Source organism: Molossus molossus, unplaced genomic scaffold (genome assembly GCF_014108415.1).
Source record: "Molossus molossus isolate mMolMol1 unplaced genomic scaffold, mMolMol1.p scaffold_m16_p_22, whole genome shotgun sequence".
NCBI lineage: Eukaryota > Metazoa > Chordata > Mammalia > Chiroptera > Molossidae > Molossus > Molossus molossus.
In genome coordinates this window covers 9,672,752-9,697,256 of record NW_023425358.1, presented here as the reverse complement: position 1 = coordinate 9,697,256, position 24,505 = coordinate 9,672,752, and the positions used below count along the sequence as shown (strand labels likewise).

Sequence of the window (24,505 nt, the reverse complement as noted above, 5' to 3'; positions counted from 1 at the left end):
TAACTTGAGGGCAAAAACGCGAACCGAGATTCCAGCGCCTGTTTCTCTGGCCAGCCCCAGCCCACGCCTCCTGCCTCAGCTCAACGCCACTCCCTCCCCGCCAAGTGGCTCTCGGCTCTGGAGGCGGGACCGAGTTCTTCGGTGGCCCCTGGAGAATCCAGACTGCAAGCTTTGGGAGGCCGTGAGCTGAGAGAGGGAGGGGCGCTAACTGGGCAGTCCAAAGAGAAGGGGCCTTTAATAGGCTCGCCCAGCGCCGGGTTTGTGGCGCTTCGAGTGGCTGCGGTTCGGAGAAGCGGCCCGGCACCTCCCTCTAGTTCTCCGCTGCAAATCTTCGTCCTTGCACTTGACAGCGGTTGCACTTAAGTTCCCGTGGCGCGCTTTGCTTGGGAAGGCACAGGTAGGAGGCGCGGGCGCACGCTCACCGCTCTGGGAGGAGTCGCCCTCCTTTTGCTCTTTTCTGGGATCTGCGGGCTGCCCTGAGTGTTGGTGGTTCTGGTGCGCGGGCTGCACAGAGATCGCGCCGGCCGCTGCTCCGATCTCCAGGTTGTGCGCGGCCCGGCGCCATGCTTCTGCTGGGCATCTTAACCCTGGCTCTTGCCGGGGGACCTGCTGGCGGTTCAGAGCCAGAGCGGGAGGTGGTGGTGCCCATCCGACTGGATCCGGACATCAACGGCCGCCAGTATTACCGGCGGGGTCCCGACGACCCCGGGGAACAGGGGCTCATTTTTCAGATCACAGCGTTTCAGGAGGACTTTTACTTACACCTGACACCGGATGCTCAGTTCCTGGCGCCCGCCTTCGCCACTGAGCATCTGGGTGTCCCCCTCCAGGGGCTCTCCGGGAGCTCCCCAGACTTGCGACGTTGCTTTTACTCTGGGGACGTGAACGCCGAGCCGGATTCATTCGCTGCAGTGAGCCTGTGCGGGGGGCTGCGCGGAGCCTTCGGTTACCGAGGCGTTGAGTATGTCATTAGCCCGCTGCCCAACGCCAGCGCGCCCACGGCGCAGCGCAACAGCCAGGGCGCACACCTCCTCCAGCGCCGAGGCGCCCCTGGCGGGCCTCCCGGAGATCCCACCTCTCGCTGCGGGGTGGCTTCAGGCTGGAACCCCGCCATCCTGCGGGCTCTGGACCCTTACAAGCCTCGGCGGACCGGCTTAGGCGAGAGTCACAGCAGGCGCAGGTCTGGGCGCGCCAAGCGCTTCGTATCAATCCCGCGGTACGTGGAGACACTGGTGGTGGCGGACGAATCAATGGTCAAGTTCCATGGCGTGGACTTGGAGCATTATCTGCTGACTCTACTGGCCACCGCGGCGCGACTCTACCGCCACCCCAGCATTCTTAATCCTATCAGCATCGTCGTGGTCAAGGTGCTGCTTCTTGGAGACCGCGACGCAGGGCCCAAGGTCACAGGCAACGCGGCCTTGACGCTGCGCAACTTCTGTGCCTGGCAGAAGAAGCTGAACAAAGTGAGTGACAAGCACCCTGAGTACTGGGACACTGCCATCCTCTTCACCAGGCAGGTAAGTTGATATGTCACCTCTCTGGACCCACATAGATTCATTTTCATAAGGTCACTGCCTTTACCTCTCCAAATGCTCTTTGTGCTGTGCCAATGCCCCTGGGTTCAAATTTCGTTGATCTCTTCCGAATCTCTTCCAGGGAGAGCCCGCTCGGGTGCTCAGCAGAGCTCTGGCTCACGTGCGTCTGGATGCACGTGGGCTGTCGGAGCAGCGCCTGCTCCTTCGGAAGGTGTTGGCCTGGCGTGGCCAATCAGTGCCTCCTCGATCAGGCGCCAAGGGGCCGGAACCCAGGAAGTTGCCGCCCAGGAGCTGCAGTTTGTCTTAAAGGCTGATAGGAGGCGCTCTGAGGATGGCGTTGGAGAGGGAGGGGGGGGGAAGTCCGCCCCTTTCTGTGGGGGAGTCTAAGTTGCTTCAGACACCCAGGTTTCCTCCCTTTGCTTGTAGAACTGGAAAGTGACCCAAATGGCCCAGTTAAGCGCATGGCTACATTTCTTATGGGGAACATGTTCAGTCATCCTCTTTGTTCCGGGCCTGGAAAACCTGGATTGGGATGGAGGGAATCATTGGGGTATTTTGTAGTTTACAGTGAAAGGACAGATTCAAGGGCTAGGACCGTTCCCTCTGTCATTGCTGCCTCTCCTATACCCTTCTGAACTGCGCCTGTCTTCTCTTCCGGGGGCTTCCAGTGCATTCAGGGGGCAATCTAGTTAGGCCACCTGTCTTGAGCCTGGACTTTCACTCGGAGCTGAGTTAGGAAGGTCTCTTTCAGTTTTCCCATGGCCTCGTTGGTGGAGGGTGACCCGTTTGCCCCGATGTGTGCTATGGAACAGAGCAGGCAAGGTTGCTCATGACCTCTAATCACCGAAATGTCCCATGACTGCCCTTGACTACATCACTCCAGCTTCTGCCCCGGCAGTGTGGGGGTGGTGTGAGCTCAGCCAAGGGCATTTAGAGCCACTAGATACAGGGCTGGAAAGATACTGAATGTTGGGATTAGAAAACAGACCAGAAAAGCAGCCCTGTCATTTGCTTGCGGATCTGTGGAAACTTAGATTTGTAGATGTTGGAGTGATTGGGTACTGTGAAGTTTTTGGATTCTTGAAATTTCTTAGATACAGGAGACCGGGAGGAAAGAGGGCATTCACATGACCTGCTTCTTCTGGTTTTGGAGGTTGCGACTTGAATCTGCACCATGTCCTTGTTTCATTATTTTAACCACAGCATTCTGGGGATGGCACAGAATCCATGGTTACTTGTGGGGCTCTGAATCCCCATGGTTTCCAAATGGCCCCTCCAAGCTGGACTGTTGCTGGAGCTGGAGTCTTCCACTAACCCATTTGGCACAGTTAGTCCCTTCCTGGAGTTGAACTTCCTCCTTTCCCAGCCTTCTCCTCCCACCACCTGGTTTCTCTAGGGAGGTCTTTGGCCTGAGTCTGTTTCCCTGCGTTCATTCTTCCAATTGAGGTCCATAGAGCTGCCACTGCTCAGCCCTTAAGGCACTGCCTGAGTCATGGGGAAACTACAAAGAGGTGGCTTTGACCTCTGCACACAGGCCAACTCGGCAGTCAGACCTCTGGGGGAAGAAAGCACAGCCTGAGAACAGGATATCTTAATGGGCAAAGCAGCTGTTGTTCATCTGCTACCTGGGACGCCCCTGTGGAGGTCACTCACTGGCTCTAAGTACCAGACCTCAGTCTCTGCTGCCTAATGGCGAGGCTGACTTTCGGAACCAGCCCTAGGAAGAGGACTTGTGCTGGGAATATGGGCCATGCCATCAGAAGGATCCGCCTTTTGAAGAAGAAGCCATCGAACAACATGACAGCTTCTGTTTGTCGGTGGTGTACGCTAGACCCCCAGGGGGCTATGTTGGCAATGTCTGATGGGGACAAGATGTATGACCACTTGGGTCAGAAAGAGCGATGGGCACGATGACTTGTAGAAGCTGTCTTTCTCTTAGGCATCTAGAGGGCCAAGCCAGAAAGTGGGGAGGCTATGTGGGCAGGTCCATTCTCCACGTATGTGCTTTACGCTTTGGAGTAAACATCGCTCCCCCACCTCTTTGCCAGCACAGACTTCAGAGCCTGCTGCATTCTCAGAGTCTTAGGAACTGCTCATTCCTGAACTCCCCCGGGAAGGTACAGTATGCGATGAGAACATGCGTGCACAGCTGTGCTTTCTCGGCTAGGGCAGATGTGGTCTGCGGGAACCTGGAGGTGTCTCCTGCTACCCTCCAACACAACAGGGACTTTTGTTTCACTTTGTAAGGGTCAGTAGTAATCCTTTAAGTCCGATGTATGAGCTATTCTGCTTAAGTCTGGTTTATAATGTTGGTGTAATCAATGCATTTTAAACTAAAATTTGAATATATACATACTATATATGTAGTTTGTTTAGATAAAACGTTTTTAGAAATGTGCTTATTTTGTTTTTTTTTTTATTTTCTTTATTGATTTTAGAGAGAAAGGAAGGGAGAGGGAGAGAGATAGAAACATCAGTGAGAGAGAACATCGATTGGCCGCCTCCTGCACGCCCCCCACTGGGGATCAGGCCCACAACCTGGACATGTGACCTGACCGGGAATCAAACCAGCGACCTCTTGTTGCATGGGTCGACGCTCAACCACTGAGCCACACTGGCCAGGAAATGTGCTTATTTTGTAAGTCACCTTTTGTTTACAAGGGATCTGGAAATGATGGACACCGTTTGAGCCACTGATTTCTTGATTTTTCCTAGAGAAAATTGAAAAATAGCTAGAGACTCGTTCTAATCGATCACACTCTAGTTGTGGTTTATACAGAGAGAAAGCAGTTAGGAAGGGGTCAGGCGTGGTCTCTGAGAGCTGCAGGTGCTGGGGGTTCCCAAAAGGAGGGCAGTAAGAGCGACATGACCTGCAGGCACCGAGCCCCCTCGGCCAGCAGTCGAGTTGCTGTGCGTGGAAACAAGTCTGGCCGGGCCGTGGGGAGATGCTGCCGTCCGCTTGGCAGGCAGAGGGAGGGGTGTGGGGTGTTGAAATCAAAACATTGGGAAGACAAGACGCAGGGAGTATCCTGTGCACAAAGGAGAAAAAAATTGATCATACGACAAATATTTTGACAATTTGAGGAGTTTACTTAAAGATTCAGAGAAAGTTCATGTTCCTGGAGAAAGAGTGCACATCTGATTTTATAAAGCGATCAGCTTTCAGCCTCATAACAGCAGGGTGAGGTCAGCACAGGGTTGGAACCAGCATTGTGCAGAAGCGGAGCCAGGCTTTCTGGGTGGACATTCATTCCTACGAGGAGAAACGTTTCTGAGGCTCCTCGTTGCCCTGGGCAGCAGGAGCCAGAGAGCTCACTCGGAGACTCTTCTCTCTTCAGGCCCAATGCCTCTGCTGTTTGGGTAACATTGTGACAGGCTGGCTTTCATCCATTTCTGCGCGCATTCTTTTAGTACTAATTGAGCATCTATTATTTCCAGGAACTGCCCTGGGCTGTGGAGATACAGATGTTAGAAAGATGTGGCTTCTGGCCCCCAGGAATTCACCGCGTGTCAGGGAGCCCAACAAGGAAACAACTCATTGTGGTATAGAGTGTGAAGTGTCCTAGGGGAGGCTTGGACCCTCTTCTGTTGGAAGTCAAGCGGGGAGGGGGGGTCATTCTTTTTAAACTGGAGCCTGGGGAGCACTCAGAGGGACAGACCCCAACAAAGGCACCGGGGTTGGGAGCTGGTAGTGACGGGGAAGGAAGCTTGTTGTTCACCTTGCAGGCGACCTCGTCTCCAGTCAACCATCTGTTTTGCTATTTGTGACATTTCCTCCTCTGGGCTGACTTTGTTTTTATTTTGTTTTTTTTTTTAGGGTTTGTAATTTGTGGTTTTTCTGCCTTCTCAGTCCCGCATTTACTTTACTTGATCTGTTGCGCTCAGTACCACTTTATTCCGTTCCCTCGTCTTCTCCTCCTCTCTCGTTTTCTCCCATCTCTCCTCCTCTTCCTTTAGGATTCTTGAGGCGGCTCTCCGTCGTCTTTCTCTTCTGTTCTCTTTTCTTCATTCACACGCTCACCTTTCTGCCTCTCACAAGCCCAGGCTCTGCGCCTACCTTCTTGCTGGGGCCTCGAGCACCTCTGGGTCTTGCGGGGGTAGATACATCTCTGTGCTGCGCAGAGTGCAACAGCACCCGGGAACCCCGATTGCAAGAGATGCCGGTCTTTCCCAATCAACTAGTTGCAAGATGGCAGTGAAATCTCGTGTGCAGATAAAAACATAAAATGATAATATGTATTTTACATCTATTTCCCAAAACAAGGAAAAGAATAATACTCGTATCAGGATCTTTTTCCAAGTCAGGCCTTGGAAGATATTAACAGAGGGGCTTCTGCAGATTTGGTTTTTCGCAGTTTGTGAATATCACCGAGTGGAAACTTCACACCATTCCTTCCGGGAGGGAGGAGGTTAGGGGTGGGAAGAGGAAGGTGTGCAATAGGATTGCTCCCTCCTAGGGTGATTCCTGGTCTCCCTCCTTTTCTTACTTACACCAAGAAGTCAGCCAGTGGTAATGTGCACCGGAATCTTTTTGTCCTTTTGCTTTTAAAACACTACCTTAGTCAGGAAGACAAATGATGTTTTCTCCCTTCTTAGATCTCGCTCTTCTCCGTCCTTTGAACCTCTCTGTAGTTGTATCACTCTCGTCACTTACCCTCTCCTCGCCTTGACACCTGGCTTCGGTTGCTTGGCGTGATGGGAAGAACATAGGCAAGGAGCCAGGCAAGCTGAGTTTGAATCCTGACACTTGCACTTTTAGCAACAGACATTGAATGAATCAGCCATTGGATCCATAGAGTGAGGATAATGATGACAAGATGGTACCTAACTTAATGGCTGTTCTAAAATGGGCACCCAGCGCATGGCAGCGGATCATCCCTTAGTGGTCACACAGGACAGTAGTCCCCCCTAATCCACGGTTTCAGTTACTGGCTATCAACTGCAGTCCAAAAAGATGGGATGGAAACTTCCAGAAATAAGTAAATCATAAGTTTTAAATTGCATGCTGTTAGTCACTCATATTCAAGTCATTCTTATTGTACTTGACAATGGCCCCAAAGCACAGGACTATTGGGGCTGACAACCCGGTACGCCAGCGAGAAGCTGTAACGTGCTTCCTTTACGTGAAGAAGTGAGTGCAGTACAATCAGGTGTTTAGAGAGAGAGAGAGAGAGAGAACACATTATCAGGTGTTTAGAGAGAGAGAGAACACATTCACACAACTTTTATTACAGTATATTGTTATAATTGTTCTACTTTATTGCTAGTCTCTTCCTGTGCCTAAGTTATAAATTAAACTTTATCACAGGTGTGTGTGCATGGCTAGGAAAAACATAGTATATATAGAGTTCAGCACTATCCATGGTTTCAGGCGTCCACTGGGGTCTTGGAATGTATCTCCTGTGGTTGGGGGAAGGGGGAACCGTATATGTTTGTTGTTGTTGACTGATTACCTAAAGGTCCTTTGCCAGAGTTGACGCTTGGATTGGCCTGACTCACAGCATTCTGTTCCCTTGCCCTTGCAAGTTGACTTAACACTTGTCTGATGACATTCCTGTTTCTGTGTGGAAACTGGGGACTCGAGCATTTGCCAGTTCTCCTGACCTGCCAAGTCCTTGAAGGCAGGACCTCTTTACACCTTTGTGGCCTCTGCCGGGCCCCTGCACACGGCCGCTGTAGCTGCGGGTGTTTAGGCAGCTCCCCCCTTCCTGGGGATCATTAATCCCACGTTGTTTGAGGCTGTCAGGCTGCAGGGTTGGGAGAGGGAGTTGAGGTTCCTCTGGCATTACATCTTGGCTTTTAGCCATCAGGTTTTTCCCTGGAGAAAGGAGGGGCCCCGCCAGGAGCCAGCAGGCAGGGTACACAGCGGGGATGGGGTCAGTGTGTCAGTGCAGGTGTGGGGAGGAGCCAAGGGCTTGCTCATGTGGGAGGTGGTGCAGACACTGGGCTAAGAGCGCTCTCGGCTCCTAATCTGGCCGTGCCTCTTCCCTGGCCTCTCCCCACTCAGCGGCCAGTCTGTGCCCTGGGGCTGCGGTATGGGGTGGACAACCTTGCCCTCTTGAGATTCCCCAGCACATGCACTCTTGGGGTGCATGTTACCGGAAGCAGTACGGATTTGTGGGAATTGCTCAGCTCTGTGGCTGCACTGCCTGGATTTCGGTCCTCCTTCTGCCCCCGGGCTCGCTGTTGGACCCTGGCCTGGGCACTTATCTTCTGGGGGTCTCATCTGTGAAATGGGACCTCATCATGGCATCTTCCTCCTAAAACTGTTGTGAGGATTCAGTCAGCTACCACAGGTAAAACTCTTCGAGCAGTTTCTGGCACACAGTAGCAACTCAAGAAATGTTAGCTATGACCGTTATACTTGGTATGTACCCCGCGGTGAACTGACGCTTTCTAGAGACAGTTTGGTCTTCCTGCAGCTTTGGCTTCCTCTTCTTCCCAGTGAGGCAAGTCTTGGTGTTTTGATGACCTCAGTCTCTTGCTATGATACCATTTGTACATCTCGAGGGGCTTAGATCCCAGTGAAACCGAATCTGCTTGTAGAAGTCGTAGGACAGTTTATCTTCTTCTTCACCAGGCGGCCTTAGCCATGTTGCCCCAGCACTGAATCGCTGCGTGTTTTTCTTCTAGCAAAGGAAGGTCCTCCCATCCTCTGGGAATGCAAATAAGTGGATTTTGGGTTGGATGAGAAAATACAGTGATGCATGACGGAGACACAGATGGGAAACAAGTTAAAGGGGCAGTAGTAAGACTCATACAGGTGGCGCTCACCAGTGATCATGACTTCCTGACTGGGGTGGTGCTATTCAGACAAGGACCACTGCTGGCCTTGGTGGCAAAAGGCGTGGATTCAGGACCCCACCCTTAGCTGCCGTGTGGCCATGGGTGAGTAATCTGAACTCACAGAGCCTCTGTTTCCTCTTCTGCAGGGCAGGCTGGCTCTGGAGGTCTGTGAATATGTACTGGATGCTGTGATGTGGCCAGGAGTTCAGTGTGAGCAGGAAGTTGGCTACCAGAGAACACATATATCTTCCGCCACATTAAAAAATAATAATGATGCGATTGATTTTGGTGGATCCCTCCTTCCTGCTGGAAAACACTGAGCATCTCCGTGCGTGGCAGGGGAGTGAGAGGAGGTGGGAGAGAGCTGGTGGGCGTGTGGCAGGCGTGCAGGGAGCCACCTTGGGTATTATTTTTATTTATTTATTTTCAAATCGTGGCTCTAACCTGAACTCATTTTATGCAAAGGGACAGTTAGGAAAGAATAATCCAGGAGGAGTAGGGGCTTGGCCAGGACGACCCTTGGTCACCTGGAGCAGCAGCGGCAGCTACAAGGAGAGAGGACAGGTGGACGGGACTCGGGACTCGCGGGGCAGGTTGGGCTGGGCGGGGCGGGTACACGTCCTCCAGGCGGGAGGGGCCGGAGCAGTTGCCGTCCGTGGAGGCAGGGGCCTGAGCTGAAAAGGTTAAAGCAGCCTGAGTGCATCTGAGTTCATTCCAGAGGGGTGGAGACATTTAGTGCCACGGACGAGGCCCCGCTGGGCCCTGCGTGCTGCCGGCCGGCCTCAGCGCTGTGGCCCAGCGAGCCGACGGGGGGAGAGGGACACGCAGAGCCTCTGGCCCCACACAGCTGCGTCTTGCCACATTGAAGAAACTGGTTACCCTAAGACAGTTGCTCCCAGCTACACCCTGACCCTCAGGAAATTTGCCGGCTCTCTCCTTGTTCCTCTTGTTTGATCCCGGGGAACTGGGATTTCTTAATGGAAAGAACAGGTTGCTCCTGGCCAGGAACAGCCTGCAGCTGCTTGTCTTTGCGCCACAGAGAGTCCACCCTCCCGGAGAGGAAGGATACTTTGGCTCTAAGGACCTCCCAGCCGCAGAGCAGAGGCGGCTGCCGGGCAGCTGAGACCCAGCGGCTGCCTAAACCTCGGTCTGCGCTCCCATCTGCTCCAGTCATGTCTGGGGCGCAGAGGGGCACAGGACTCTGAGCTTCCACAGGGTGACCGTCACTTTCTGTGAGTTAGTTTTGTTCTACATAACATGGGCCAAGACACAAGATCATCCTCAGGGTTTTCCCACTCTGGAAGTACACCCTTCTCTGTGTTCTTTTCCTCACCTAGAAGGCCAGAGGGGCTGAGCGCCCCGGGGTGGGAGGGAGCAGAGGCCTAAGGCCCCGGTACAGTCTTGGTCCTAGGTGAGAACGGCCCCTTCCCCAGAGTTGGAAACTGAGGCCCTAAGGAGATAAGTGATGTGCCCCAAATCACACATCTACTTGGTGATGGGACCAGGACCAGAATCTGGGCTTCTTATTCCTGTGCCCGCTCTCTCACATAAGGCCAACAGCGAGTGTACATGGTGGCCCCAGGGCGGCGTAATCTGCTTGTCCTGCAGGCTCTGACCATCAGGCTAGAACTTTCAGAGGCTACCTACCACCTTAGGGGACCCCGTACTGTAGCGTCCGGGGATATGTGCGCCCCATTGCCCAACCCCCTTTGTCATGCCCCATCCTCATCGTGGGCCCTTCACTGCATCTGCAAGTGGGTCCACAGGACACCTCTGTTCCTCAGCAGCCAGACTCCCTACACTGCTTGTCAGGTGGACTTCCCCTCCCGAGATTTGGCTGTGGTTGTCTCTTGGGTTTCAGAATCCTGGGGAAGGAGAACTTTCTGGGGCAGTGAGCCTTTGGAGAAGGAAGGGCAGTTGGAAGAGAAGGGGATTTGAAGTTCACTCTGTGGGGCTCCCAGAAGTGAAGGAAGGGCCAGCACAGGACAGCAGATCAAGGCTGCTCATGGGAAAACTTAAGTCACTAAGAGGTGTGACTGTCACCTGACCATGGGAAGCCAAGTTCGACTGTCGGGTAAACTTTGGTTACATTTTGCTGATTTCTGTATGATGACCACTTTTCCTCCGATGCTCCCTGACCTCACTAACAGGGTTGCCCACCTTTTCTCCGTGTCAGCACACACACACGCACACACACACATGCACACACATGCACGCACACACGCACGCACGCACACACGCACGCACGCACACACGCACACACGCGCACACAGCCCTAAAGAGAAGGCAGCTGAGAACAGCTCTGTGTGTGTTTACGTAGACACCTTGGCTCCCCGAGGAGAACACACGCAGCTCTTTCCCTGGAGCATGAGCTCAGGAGTTGCTGGGCAGTCGGCTGTGACGTTTTGGAAAGAGCACTGACTGTGACAGACCCCGAGGGCACATTTCTGCCGGAGACTTGAACCTCTCTGAGCTCCAGCCCTCTTGTCTGTGGAAGGTGATAATAACAGTCATGATCCCAGTGGGACGTTGGGACGACTCTGTAGGGTCATGTGTGTGAAATGCACGAACAGTGTCCGCGTTTAATACATCATCGCCATGATTAACTATGGTCAGGAGTCTCGGTTTCCGCCTCTGACACATGGGCACAATCACACAGCTGCCTCCTCAGACTGCGGTGGGATGAAATGAGTGACGCATGTAAGAGCTTCTAGTTGCCTATAACATGCCTGCATGTTAGAGACCAAGCCAGAGAGAGGGCCTGCCAGCATCGCTGACGCAGCGGGGTCCTCTCAAGAGGGCAGAATGTGTGCACGTGTCTCACTCTGTTTCCAGCTCCTGGGCTTTGGCGATCTCTAGATGCATCGCTGGCCCATAATGTCCAACAAGTTTTCTGATGCAGCCGCCCCGGGAACCGCAGTCCGCCCTTCCACACCCCCCGCAAGTGCTCTTGTCTGGATTGCTCCTAGAAGCCCGACTTCCTGCTGCAAATTACGTTTCAGTGCAAAACGAGGGACTTTCCTGCTTAGGTCACAATCCATTTAATCTGTTGTTTCTTCCTGGCAGCCACTGAGCCCACAGTCCCCAAGAGCTTCCGTAGCAAGCGAGCTATGTCTGGACAGAGGCTGTGTCCACCTCACTCTGCCTCCTCCCAGTCCAAGGAGGCCAGATCGCAGGCATGGGTGGGTCCTTGGCCGGTGACCTTTTGGCTGAGAGTCTGAGCTTAATTCATGGTTGTTCAGAAGCAGTCACTCAGCGATGACCGAGGCTGCACAGAGCGGACTGGATGGAGGACACGCTCGCCTTCCACCCACACCTGCCTCAGTAGGCACAGCCAGACTCACCCAGTTGTGGGAGTCACCCTTTTCTGGTCTGGAAGGCCACTCTATATACAGCAACAGCCCTGTAGTTTAATTTTGTACCCCCTCGTTTCCTCCCACAGGACCTCCCAGGATAGGATTGTGAGTCACAGAGCTGCCTTCCGGAGGCCTCCTCCTTCAGCCTGGGTCAATTCCATGAATAGCCCCACAGCCCCCTGGGAAAAAGGGCCTGGCTGCAAAGGTGCTGCACCTGGTTAGGCTTGGAATGGGAACGAGCTGGAATGCTCTTTCTTCCTTTCAGGTCCTTTCTGTTGCTGCCTCTAACTTCTGGCTGGCTTCTGCTTTCCCTTGCCTGGCAGGACCTGTGTGGAGCCACCACCTGTGACACACTGGGCATGGCCGACGTGGGCACCATGTGCGACCCCAAGAGAAGCTGTTCTGTGATCGAGGATGACGGGCTCCCATCAGCCTTCACCACTGCCCACGAGCTGGGTAAGGCTGGAGGGGGCGCTGGGCGGGGTGGAGAGCTCTCCTCTGGGGTCTTTCTGGGGTTACCTGGGTGCTCGGTGGGGGGAGACACGTGGACATGTCTTTGCTTTCTCATGTCCTGAAGCCTTAGGGAGCCTCTCTCAGGGCTGGCTCGTTAGATTTTCTCTGACCGCCAAAGCTCGGTTGGCCAGTGATACTGTCGGAGACGTCAGCAGTCAGCCAGTCTCGTCAACGAGGCGCTAAGGGAGAGTGTGCTGAGTACACTGCTGCCCTCACTGAGCCCCCAGTCCCTGGACGGGGCACAGAACGCAAGAGCACCGTCTTGGGGACATCTGCTGAGCGCTCTGTCAATGCGTAGACATGACCAGCCTGGGGCCACAGACACAGGCTCTCTAGCTTCCCCCGCGGATCCTCCTCACCGCCCCACCGTGCCTTCCAACCGCACAGCGCCTGAGTCTCCTTGCCTTGCCCACAGGCCATGTGTTCAACATGCCCCACGACAACGTGAAGGTGTGCGAGGAGGTGTTCGGGAAACTCCAAGCCAACCACATGATGTCCCCAACGCTCATCCAGATCGACCGTGCCAACCCCTGGTCCGCCTGCAGTGCTGCCATCATCACTGACTTCCTGGACAGTGGGCACGGTAAGCCAGGGCGACAGCAGGGCCGTCAGCGCTGTCTCACTTCTCTGGACCCGTCCTCTGTCACCCAGGGTGTGCATGCTCGCAAGGACTTGGGCCCTTTAGCGGGTCCGTTCCACTGCCCCTTGCTTCCTTCACTGTCTCCCTGGCTCTCAGAGACTGGCTAGCCAAGCCTCACCTTCCCCAGCTCGTCCCTAACGAATGCCCTCGGCTCTCCGCAGGAGACTGCCTCCTGGACCAACCCAGCAAGCCCGTCGCCCTGCCCGAGGACCTGCCGGGTGCCAGCTACACCCTGAGCCAGCAGTGTGAGCTGGCCTTTGGTGTGGGCTCTAAGCCCTGTCCCTACATGCAGTACTGCACCAAACTGTGGTGCACGGGCAAGGCAAAGGGGCAGATGGTGTGCCAGACCCGCCACTTCCCCTGGGCGGATGGCACCAGCTGCGGTGAGGGCAAGTTCTGCCTCAAGGGGACCTGCGTGGAGAGACACAACCTCAATAAGTACAGGGTGAGTGTGCTGGAGGGGAGTCGACCGGGGGCCTCCACCGGGGACTTGTCTCATCCCAGATTTGCTGTGTGACCATAACTGTATCGCATTGCTGTGCTGTGCCCCGACTTCCCTGTCTGTGGTTCTGTTCCCTTCTTGACTCTAAGGCTGGAGAGAAAAGATAGGGTAGGTCGGAAGACCTGGGGAGGCCGTAGGCAGGTGGGCAGAGCCTTCCACCGGAGCAAGGCGTCCCAGCGTGTGCCTCGTCCTACCTGGGAGGAGCTATTTGGAGTTGCTCACGTATTGGTTCCTTCTTTTCTTTTCTCATCAGCTCTTTCTGAGCATGTTCCATGTTCAGGGAGCTGTGGGCCAGAGATGAGCAAGGCTCAGAACCGAGAGGAAGCAGACCCCTGGGCAAGCCTCACTCATTTGCTACATCCCAAATCAGACCCCAGTTTCAGTTGTATTGTTTTTTTGAAGCTGAACCGTAATTGGACACTTTATTTTTCCTGATAAGTAGGGTTAGCAATCAAGCCAGAACAAATTCAAAACCCCAATAGCCTCTGAATATAATAAAAACTTTCTTCAAGTCCTGGGTGGGGACAGTAAAGGGATTTGTACTTTCCCAAGCAGGAATAAGAAGTCCCTCCTCTCCCTTGATGCTGGTGAGGGTCATTCCTTCCTTCCCCCGCCTGGCTGCAGGAGGGCCTGGCTTGGGGCTTTGTATGCGCACAGAAGCAGTATAATGAAAAGGCATTCACCAAAAAGTATTCACCAAGCCCTTTAGCAATTGCCCCGAGATGGGTGTGGTACAGAATTATGTAAAATATTTGTCTGGGTTCTGGGAATATATATTTAATTAAACCTTAGCCATTTATTAGGCAACAGCCCCTTGTGTTCAGGGAACTGTGCAAGAAACAGTGGTAGTCAGAAAAATAAAGAAAAACGGGCCATGTCTCCGAGGGCTCATAGGCCAGTCGGGAAGCTGGAAATGGAACCGTAACACATGACAGAGAGGTGCGTGTTATGTGTCGAGGCAGAAGTGTGACGATGTGTCGTGGGAGAGCAGGATGAGAGATGAGTGATTATTAGAGGGTCTGACTGCACTTTGTGAGGGGTCAGATTTGCAGAGAGCCCTGAGGGCTGGGTAGGGAGAGATGGAGCAGAGTCCGGGAGGGGGGCAGCTGGAGGGCTGGGTGGATGAGGGCTCTGTCAGAACCATCTTGGGCAAGGTGGTTTGGGGCTGGATTGCAGTTGCCTCGACCACCAGGCTGATGCATTTTGACTAGAAGGTCTGGCCAGCCCCTGAGAAGATGAGTCAGGAGGATAAGGAGATGGGTCAAGAGGGTATTGGATGTAGGAAGTGTGATCTGAGAAGCACCATCTTCCCACATGCTTTCTGAAATCCTCAGTCCGTCAGCAGCAAAGTCCACTGTATCCTCACCCGCGCTTATGAAAAGTCTCTTCACCACCCTGTTTCACCTGAAATCTAGCCCTTCGCGTAGGACACTGTTCTTGTCCGCCAAGGTCAAACGCAGCACTTCATTCTGTTACCACAGCTGGTCCCAGGGGTCTCGGCTGCAAGAATACACTGACCACTGAGGCCTCTTTGCCCAGCTCGCTCCCTCTGGTGTTTGGACTCTTCAGTCCCATCTGGACCTACGATCTATTGATCTGACCTTCTGGCCATTGTCCCTCACTTTTCTCCTGCCCTCACCAACCTCTTCATTGAGCTGAGATTCCAGGGCTCATTGTGAAAGTCACTCCTTCGCATAACAGTGTGACCCCATCCCCCGCTCCCCTGGGATAAGACACCACCTTGCCGGGATCCAGCTCTCCCACCTACTCGATTGTGTCGGTATCGATGGGTGTGGCTGGAGGACACGCTCACGGTCGCAGTTGAAACTCATGACCTGGAAACGTAGGTGGCCCGTCATGCTGCTCAGGAGTCATAGCATATTGTTTCTCTAGTTCATTAACTCTCCCAACCTCCTAAACTACTATTTCACACCGGCACCTTTGTCCACTCATTGCCAAGTGCTTCTTCCTCGTTTTCACTTTCTTCCCGCTTCACTAAGACAGCGAAGCAGTAAAATAATCAGAGAGAGAACTTCCCCCACTGCATCCACTGTCTGACCGGCTTCTGCGCCCACATGCTCTGCTTTTCCTCCTCCACAAGGCGTGAGCTGTCCGTGCTGTGGGCCCAGGCCTGGTGCTGTGCACTGGAACCTGTCCCTTCCCTTCTGCGGAGAGCACCCTCGCCGTCCCTCTCTGCTGCATAAGATTTTCCCCTCTCGGGCTGAATCATTCCTAGCAGGGTGCAAACGTGCTGTAATGTCTCCTGTCTTCCACGGGACTGCTCATGGTCCAACTTCCTCTCCATATATTGCATTCCATTTCTCTGACTCCCTTTACGGCAAAGTTCCTTGAAAGCGTTGTATAAACGCGCTCTGTCCAATTCCTGTCTTGCTGTTTTTCTCTGGAGTCCCCTCCAGCCAGGCTTCCATTCCCGCCATTCCTCCGCCGTAACTCAGGAAGGCCGCGGAGGGGCCTCCATGTGGCCAGGGCACATTGCCTGACCCGCTAGCAGCGTTTGTGCGTCGAGCACTTTCTCTCCTGGAGAGATGTCCTCACTGTTCCTTGGTCCCCTCCCCTCCTACAGACTTAGTCTCCTTTGCAGATTCCTCCTCCTCCTCAATACTGGAGAGCCCCAGGGCTCAGTCCCCGGCCTTCTCATGATCACCACTAACTTCTTAGGTGATTCATCTAGACCACTGGCTTTAAACCCTGTTTACATTTCTGTGTCGAAGACTCCCAAGCTGGTTTCTCCAGCCGAGACCTCTCTCCTGCACTGCAGACCTGAACGCCCCACTGAACCCTGGTATCTCCACGTGGGTAAGGGGTAAACGTTGTAAACACAGCATCTGGGAAGCCGAGCTCCTGGTCATCTCCCCTAAACCGGCGCTGGCGACCCCATCTTCCAGTTGCTCATAGCAGAACCATTCTTCCCCCCTTTCCATCCAACACCTCAGCAATTCCTGTCGACTCTGTTTGCAAAATGGATCCAGGCTCTAACCATTTCTCACCATCTCATCTGCTGTGACCCTGGTCCAAGCCTCCATCACGTTTTCCGTGGGTTATTGTGGTTGCTCCCTGACCGATCTGCTTGCTTCTGATCTTACTCCTTACAGACTGTTTCCACCCTAGCAGCCAGAGGGAGCCTTTAAAATGTAAGTCAGGTCACGCCACCTCAGGGGCTGTACCCACCTCTGAGAATGAGTGAGCCCCCACTCTTCCTTCATCTTCTCTTCTCTCACGCGTGTCCCTGGAGCCCTCCAGGCACCGGCCTCCTCCAGGTCTGTGCGTTTGCTCCCTCTGCGTGGAGTGCTGTTATCCTAGTAGCTCATTCCTGTACTCTAGGCTTCTGCAGAAATATCACCATAGTAGCGAGGCCTCTGTGACCCCTTGTAATACAGAGCACCCCAACTCTCTGAGGCCCTTCCCTTCTCTCTCTCCCCCACCTGCTTTTAATCCCATCTGACCCTGTGCCCAGACTTATTTTCATTGTCTACCACGTCCTGCCAGGGTGCAGTCGCTCTGAGAGCAGGAATTTGCTGCACATGTGCCAGGCAGGTCGTAGGAACTCAGTGAGTGTTTGGAGAATGAATGGATGACTGGCACATGGGAGGAGCAGGATGGATGCTTCCTGTAGGAATGGGTAGGAAGAAGGGAGGCCCGGATGCTGAGACCACAGCGTGGTCTTAGAAGCCACAGAAACAACGTTAAGTACTGCAGGAAAAGGAGAGTGTAGGGCCTAGGCACGGGCTCTGTCAGTCTTTAGAAGGTCGTTGCTGACTGAGAGCATCTTCCAGGCGATGGGGATGAGACCCAGGCTGCCAGCCCTGAGTGGGGAGGAGGTTGAAAGAGCGAACACGGGGCACTGTCTTTGAAGCACAAGGATGGAATGAGGTGGGGTACCACTTGAGGAGAAAGCAGGGCTAAGGGAAAGTGTTTTCTCCGGGATGGAACAGACATATTGACACAATGAAACAAGAACTATCTGACATAAGGACAGATAGAATGAATATGCTGAATATGTGCATAAATTAAAGTCCTTCTATTGCATGCAGCCAGTTCCTGATGAGCTCCATGTGGATTAGTGGTTTTGGATGATCTGTGACAGCGTTTTAATCCCAGGCTTGTTTAACGGGGCTGATTCCTTTATTGCCCAACTGATGTGTGCTCAGGGGATAAAAACTCACTTCACTGTCATCATAAGGAAAACATCTTGAAGACTATAAATTTTCTATCCCCTCTCCACCCTCTTAAAAAATAAGACAACACTGCATAATTCAGCCCAAAGCCAAATAGAGTTTTAAAATTGCTTAATAGTCTCTTATGTCTACCTCCTCTCAGCACAAACATTAGAACTGCTTAGAGTGAAACCTCTTCACAGTCAGCCCCCAAGCGAGGTTAAGATCAGTCTGCTTCTGTGAAAAGTCTGAATGAGTAAACATTTACAGATAAAAATATTCAGATATCTGTGATCTCCTAGCGAGGCTGGGGCTGGCCATGCCTTGGGTTTGGAGACTGGCAGATACACTAACGATCGATCAGGAGAAATTGCGTATTGCACGGTGGCAAGCACAGTGCTAAGAATTTTCATCCACGTTGCATCATTTAAATCTTCGGTGTGACCACACACCTGAGCATGTTGGGCCCCGTTTTTTGCAGAGGAAGGACCTGAAACCAAAGGAGGTTTCCCTGCCTGCTCAAGACCACCATGTGGTGAGGGCAGAGAAGACTGTAGCGTTTGGCTTGCCTGACTTCACAGCCCAGGGTGCCCCTCTCCTAAGCAGCCTCATTCATACCCGGCAGCAGTTGGCATTTGCTAATAGGTTGAAGTGTTGTGTGGGCCTGTGGACACTGATCACTTGCTTGCCACCGTTTCCCTGGGGACACGAAGTGGATTTTGTTCCGGGGCGATGGGGCCGGGAGGCTGCACCAGTGTTGCCCTTCTGCAGACTCAGGGTGTGGGTGTGGCACCCTGACTCCTGCAGGAGTATAACCGATTCTTTCTAACAGGTGGATGGCTTGTGGGCCAAATGGGAGCCCTACGGCCCCTGCTCTCGCACCTGTGGCGGGGGAGTGCAGCTGGCCAGGAGGCGGTGCAGCAACCCCACCCCTGCCAACGGGGGCAAGTACTGCGAGGGAGTGAGGGTGAAATACCGGTCTTGCAACCTGGAGCCCTGCCCCAGCTCAGGTGAGGAGGGAGGGCAGCAATGGCTGGGCCTGGCAAAGAGCAGGTTTGAGGTCATGGCCCTCATTCTGTGTAATTCATGGCCACAGAGTTAATGCAGTCAAGGTGCTATGTCAGGACAGAGCCTGGGAATGCACAGGTGCACATTCCTTTTGGGATAGCCTCTCTGTCTGCTCCCTGGGCAAGGGAGCTTTCTTCCAGATGCTCAGACGGGGAGGAAAGAGACTCTAGAAGTCTCCGTACTTAAGTACTCCCAAGCCCATCATCATAAGCAGGAATTCATTACCCAGGGCTCATGACCTTGGGTGGGAAGAAAACATCTTTATCTTTACTAATCTTTTTAATTTAAAATTTCCTTCAATTAGAAACTGAGTGTTTTTTACCTAACCTTTCTATCCAAGATTTAGTAGTATCAGTGCCTATGACTTTGTCAAGAATGGAAGTCATGGATAGTTCACATTACGTTGTCGTTGTCACTGATTTCTCAAAATGCCATTTGTGCTGGTCACTACTTCAGAATTACAGTGGCTATAGGCTCATTATTGAGTCTTGTTATTTAATGTGTTAACAAGGAGGCACATATATCACAACTATGTTTCAAAATATACTGGTCATTGTGTATCGACATAATTAGTATTCTTTGTAACCTACATCGTTTCTTTTATACATTCAGTACATTTTGCAAGTCGTTTCGGTAGACTGTTGAAGGTTCTGTAGCACAAGGGTTGGGATACCCGCTGGCTTTGAGGCCAGATCCCTGGAGAAGGGGGCACGGGGCCTGGGAGGTGCCGTGTTGTCTGTGCCTTGCTCCCTGTGGTCCCAGCCTGCTCAGACTTTGAGGTGGGGTGGCTGTAATGCTGCGGATCCCTCAGCTGAGGGTGGGGAAGAGCTGTTCAGGGCCACGGGGGCTGAGCACCAGGTGAGCTCTCTATTTTGCCCCCACCCTAACCCCTCCCTTCAGCTTTCCGCACTTGCTCTCTCCCTCCCCAGCCTCTGGCAAGAGCTTCCGGGAGGAACAGTGCGAGGCCTTCAACGGCTACAACCACAGCACCAACCGGCTCACCCTCACTGTGGCATGGGTGCCCAAGTACTCCGGCGTGTCTCCCCAGGACAAGTGCAAGCTCATCTGCAGAGCCAACGGCACCGGCTACTTCTACGTGCTGGCACCCAAGGTGAGCAAACCTGGGTGCGGACGTCAGAGAAGGTTCATGGTCTCCGAGGATGCATCCAGCTGAGCTGTCCCTCTCTCCTTTTCTCCCCTCCTGGGGCGCTGCAGGTGGTGGACGGTACGCTGTGTGCCCCCGACTCAACCTCAGTGTGTGTCCAGGGCAAGTGCATCAAGGCTGGCTGCGACGGGAACCTGGGCTCCAAGAAGAAGTTTGACAAGTGTGGGGTGTGTGGGGGAGACAATAAGAGCTGTAAGAAGGTGACAGGCCTCTTCACCAAGCCCATGTGAGTCCTGGGCCCTGGAGGGTGTGGCCGGGGTGCAGGGGAGAGGCGGGGTGAGCGGCATTTCACCCAGGCATGGGAAGGTTGAGTTGGATTGGGGTAAATGTCAGATCCTGGCCAGTAGTATCCTTTATTATTTTTTAAAATTTAAATGTCATTTCATTATCATTATTATTTTTGTTAATCCTTACCCGCGAATATTTTTTCCCTTGATTTTTAAAGAGAATGGAAGGGAGGGAGGGGGAAGTCAGAGAGAGAAAAACATTGATGTGAGAGAGACACATTAGTCAGTTGCCTCCTGCACGTGTCCCGACTAGGGCTGGGGATCGAACCTGGAACTCAGGTACTGCAACCCAGGTACGTGCCCCTGACCAGGAATTAACCACTGAGCCACACTGGGCAGGGCCTGGCCAGCACACTTGCTGTGGAGACCACTCACACTCTTCTATGGGTATGACACTCATTCATTCATTCATTCAGCAAACAAAGATGAATGCTCAAGGAGGAGGACCCCACCCAATAGGAGATGCTATTCAGACAGATGGCAGAGAGATGCTAGGGTCAGCTTAGTCCTCGGGTAAGGCTGATCTGGGCTCACATTTCCGTTCCCCATATTTTGGATGGCTTTGGGCAAGAGACACAGTCTCTAATGATAGATTTCTTCACTTAACAAATGGGAGTGTCACTAGTATATTTCATGTAGTGCTGTTGTGACAATTAAGGGAGTTCATCCAAGTGAGATGCTCAGCATAGTACCTGGTGCATAGTGGATGCTCACTGAATGTTCACGCAGATGATAACAACAGGTGCTAACCAAACGTAACTATACTGGAGGCAGATGTGACAGCCCCCCTCCCTAAGCGGGGGGCCCTGGCCTGGGGGCAGCCTGAGGGGAGAAGGGCACTCAGCTGTAGAGAGAGGCAGTGTGAAAGGCTGGCACTGAAGGAATCCCCCTCCTGGGAGGCCTCTGCTGGGTCCAGATGATTCTAGAAATGTCTCTGGGCCTCTTCTGTTCCCGACTCCAGAGCCTGGGCCTCCCTAGCTCGAGCCTCCTGAGGTCCAGCACGTTCCCTTTTATTTCCGAGGAATGTGCTCCTTCGGAAAGTCCTGCCCCATGTTCTGGGAGCAGCTGGGGCAGGCAGAGCCCCTGGGGCCTCACTTGAGGGGCAGGTTCGGCTGGCCAGGAGCCTGGGCTGCCCCCTGGGCACAGGGCCCTCTGCGGAGCCTCTAGGGGGACACTGCAGGCAGATGGTGTCCTGGGCTGTCCTTCACGGGGCTCTGCCGGGAGGAGGCCAGGTGAGGAACGAAAGGCTAATACCTCCAGACCTGTGTCACTGGTTAAATGACAGGTGTTCCTTTCATAGATTATTGGAATGAGAAGGAAGCTTTGAAATCACCCAGTTTAACCGACTCCTTGTATAGATAAGGACACTGGAACCCAGAGAGACCGACTTTAGAGCCACCAGAGAGTTGGGTCCCAGCCAAGGCTTAATCTGGGTCCCTGCACCTCTGCACTGAGGCCCCAGACTTGGACTCAGGGACAGCAGACTTATGTCCCCTCCTTCCCCCCTCTCCTCGTACCCACCCACTGAGTGCTTACTCAGTGCCAGGTGCTCCGCTCCCTGCTTATGTGCTGTTGCTCCCTTCATCCCAATTACGATACAGCGAGGTGTGTGGATGGGGATCTCTGTGGGCGCCGAGCCTGCGCAGCTAGGTGACCTACCTGTGGCCAGCAGCTAAGTGTGTGCAGGGATCCCTCTGACCCCAACGCTTCCGCTTTTACTCACGTGCTAGAATTCACCAAAATACAACTGTATGAAGGAAAACAGACCGGCACACTTAGTTTTAGACGACAAGCTCCCTTTCAGCGTGTGGGCCTCCACGGCCCCGAGCTGTGCCCGGGGCAGCCCGGTCAGTCTTGGCCCTCTGCCATCTTCACGACCTACGCCAGGCTTTGTGGGAGAGGCGTCGGCATGACTGCAGAGGGCCGAGTCTTACGTCGGGCGCCTGGCTAACGCGGCCTCTTCCCACTGCAGGCACGGCTACAATTTCGTGGTGGTCATCCCAGCAGGTGCCTCGAGCATCGACGTCCGCCAGCGTGGCTACAAGGGCCTGATTGGAGATGACAACTACCTGGCCCTGAAGAACAGCCAAGGCAAGTACCTGCTCAACGGGCACTTCGTGGTGTCACCCATGGAACGGGACCTGGTGGTGAAGGGCAGCGTGCTGCGCTACAGCGGCGCGGGGACGGCCGTGGAGAGCCTGCAGGCCTCGCGGCCCATCCTGGAGCCCCTGACCGTGGAGGTCCTCTCTGTGGGGAAGATGACGCCGCCGCGTGTCCGCTACTCCTTCTATCTGCCCAAGGAGCCTCGGGAGGGCAAGTCCTCCCACTCCAAGGACCCCCGGGGCCCCTCCGTGCTCCACAACAGCGTCCTCAGCCTCTCCAATCAGGTGGAGCAGCCGGACGACAGGCCCCCCGCGCGCTGGGTGGCGGGCAGCTGGGGGCCGTGCTCCACGAGCTGTGGCAGTGGCCTGCAGAGGCGGGCCGTGGTCTGCCGTGGCTCCGCGGGGCAGCGCACAGCATCTGCCTGCGGCCCAACCCCTCGGCCGGCGGAGACGCGAGCCTGTGGGGACCCCTGCCCGACCTGGGAACTTGGTGCCTGGTCGCCCTGCTCCAAGAGCTGCGGCAGGGGGTTTAAGAGGCGTCCACTCAAGTGTTTGAGCCACGGAGGGCGGCTGCTGGCCCGGGACCAGTGCAACCTGCGCCGGAAGCCCCAAGAACTGGACTTCTGCATCTTGAGGCCGTGCTGAAGGGGACCCATTGGTGCTGCCAGTGTGCTGGCCAGCGGGAGCTGTGGGCAGAGGGCAGCGGCCACGGGCCCATGCCATGATGTCACCGCTTCCAGGGACAAGGATCCTGGGTGGGAGTGAGCAGTTTTCTCCCGCTCCCTGGCCTGGTGGGAGCTAAGTACTAATGCACAGTCTACCTCACCCCTGGCTCCTCCAGGGCCCAGTCTCGGGGAGAGGCTGAGGTGCGGGTGCTGGGTGGGAAGGTGCTGGGGTCCAGTTTCCAAGGGACCTGGAGGACGGGCACTCCAGGCAGAACTTCAGGGACCTTGGCTCCCATAAGGGAGGCCACAGGCTGCCGGAAGAGCCATGGTCTCGCAGCTTGGACCCTCAGGTGGCCCCAGGGGCTCTGAGCCATCTCGGAACAAGGTGCTTGTAGCCCACTTTCCTTCTCTGACTGACACGGACTGAACAGCACACATGGCTGGGGGGGAGCAGGAGCTGGGGGAGAGGGGCGAGGCAGGCCTGCAGCCTGGCCACTCTCTTTGGAAAGAGCTGGATGTATGGGGGAGTCCTGAGGTTCCTCATCTTCCTTCTACCCCATTAAAGAGACACCTCTTCCCCTGTGTCATCCAGGCCGGCAGACTAGTGGGAGGCCTTTCACACGGGTGTCCCCTGAGGCTTTGCAGGGAGAGACGGGAAGTCAACAGGGGGCCTGTTGTCTTCTTCAAGAGGGATCCGACCATTAAAAATTGCTGAAACTTATAAGGGGAGATGGGTTCTGGGGCTGAAGCAGAGAGTTTGGGGAGAGATCTATAGCGCTCTGCTGTCACTGGGGCTGAGCTTTGGGGGAATGTCACCCTAGGATGGGGAAGAGGAGGCCCCAGTTCTGATGGCCTCTTCCTACAGGGGGGCAGATATAAGTCAGGCTGATGCCTTCGGCTCTGCATCGCCTCAGAGAACCTTCAAAGTGGTCAGGGTCCCGTGCCTACTAAGAGGGCATGGGATATGCCCAGGAGGGCTGGGCACTGAAAATCCGCATGCCTGCAGGGTGGTCTGTATCCGGACAGCTCCGTGCAGTCCGCCTTGGGCACGTCACGTCGCATCCCAGGCTGTGGTTTCTGCAGTTGGAAAATGGGGTTCACTACTCGCTACCTCAGGCTGTGCTCTCTGGACCCCACCCTGTCCATCCACTGGGGCAGTGTGTCCTGGTGCTTCCGGAGGACCTGGCTGTCGTGCCCTGTAGACTGGGCTGTCCAGGCACAAAGATAAGTTTGGCTGCATGGCTCTTTGCCCTCCGCAGCCTGGCCACTCACTGCGGCTCCAAATGCAAAGGCAGGGTCTCTTTAGGTGTCCTGGCAGCAGGTTCCAGGGGACACCAAGCATCCATCACCGGACCCAGGGCCTGGAGACCTGTCTGTTTGGAGACCTGTCAATCTTGGAGACTTGTTAAGGGAGTAGAAATCAGGGTGTGTCCTATAGCTCCAAATGGGAAGATGTTTTGGGGATAAAGATTCTTTGGCCAAGTAGGATATTTCTTGTGAGTTGAGCTGCCCCAGTACGTACATGGAAGATTCTGCTTCTGAGTGTAGGTGATGAGTCCTGGCCTTCAGTGAGGCGACATCAAGGCAAATGTCTTTTATTCGGTTTCCCCCAAGAGTCAGACTCCGCAAACCAGCCAGCCACAGGCATGGGGTTCTCATCCCGGTGTCCTGGGCCGAGCCCCCGAGCAGAGCTCCCCCAGGGGGCAGA

General features: G+C 54.3%; 1 protein-coding gene across 1 annotated transcript; it reads left to right on the top strand.

Moving 5' to 3' along the window:
• The first annotated feature begins 264 nt into the window (after positions 1 to 264).
• Positions 265 to 22,784, top strand: ADAMTS15 (ADAM metallopeptidase with thrombospondin type 1 motif 15). The gene is made up of 8 exons (XM_036276933.1): positions 265 to 1,520; positions 12,004 to 12,136; positions 12,609 to 12,776; positions 12,995 to 13,278; positions 18,343 to 18,520; positions 19,508 to 19,689; positions 19,794 to 19,969; positions 22,003 to 22,784. The coding sequence occupies exons 1-8, from the start codon at positions 564 to 566 to the stop codon at positions 22,775 to 22,777; spliced, it is 2,853 nt and encodes a 950-aa protein (XP_036132826.1). The 5' UTR covers positions 265 to 563; the 3' UTR covers positions 22,778 to 22,784.
• Positions 22,785 to 24,505: the final 1,721 nt, after the last annotated feature.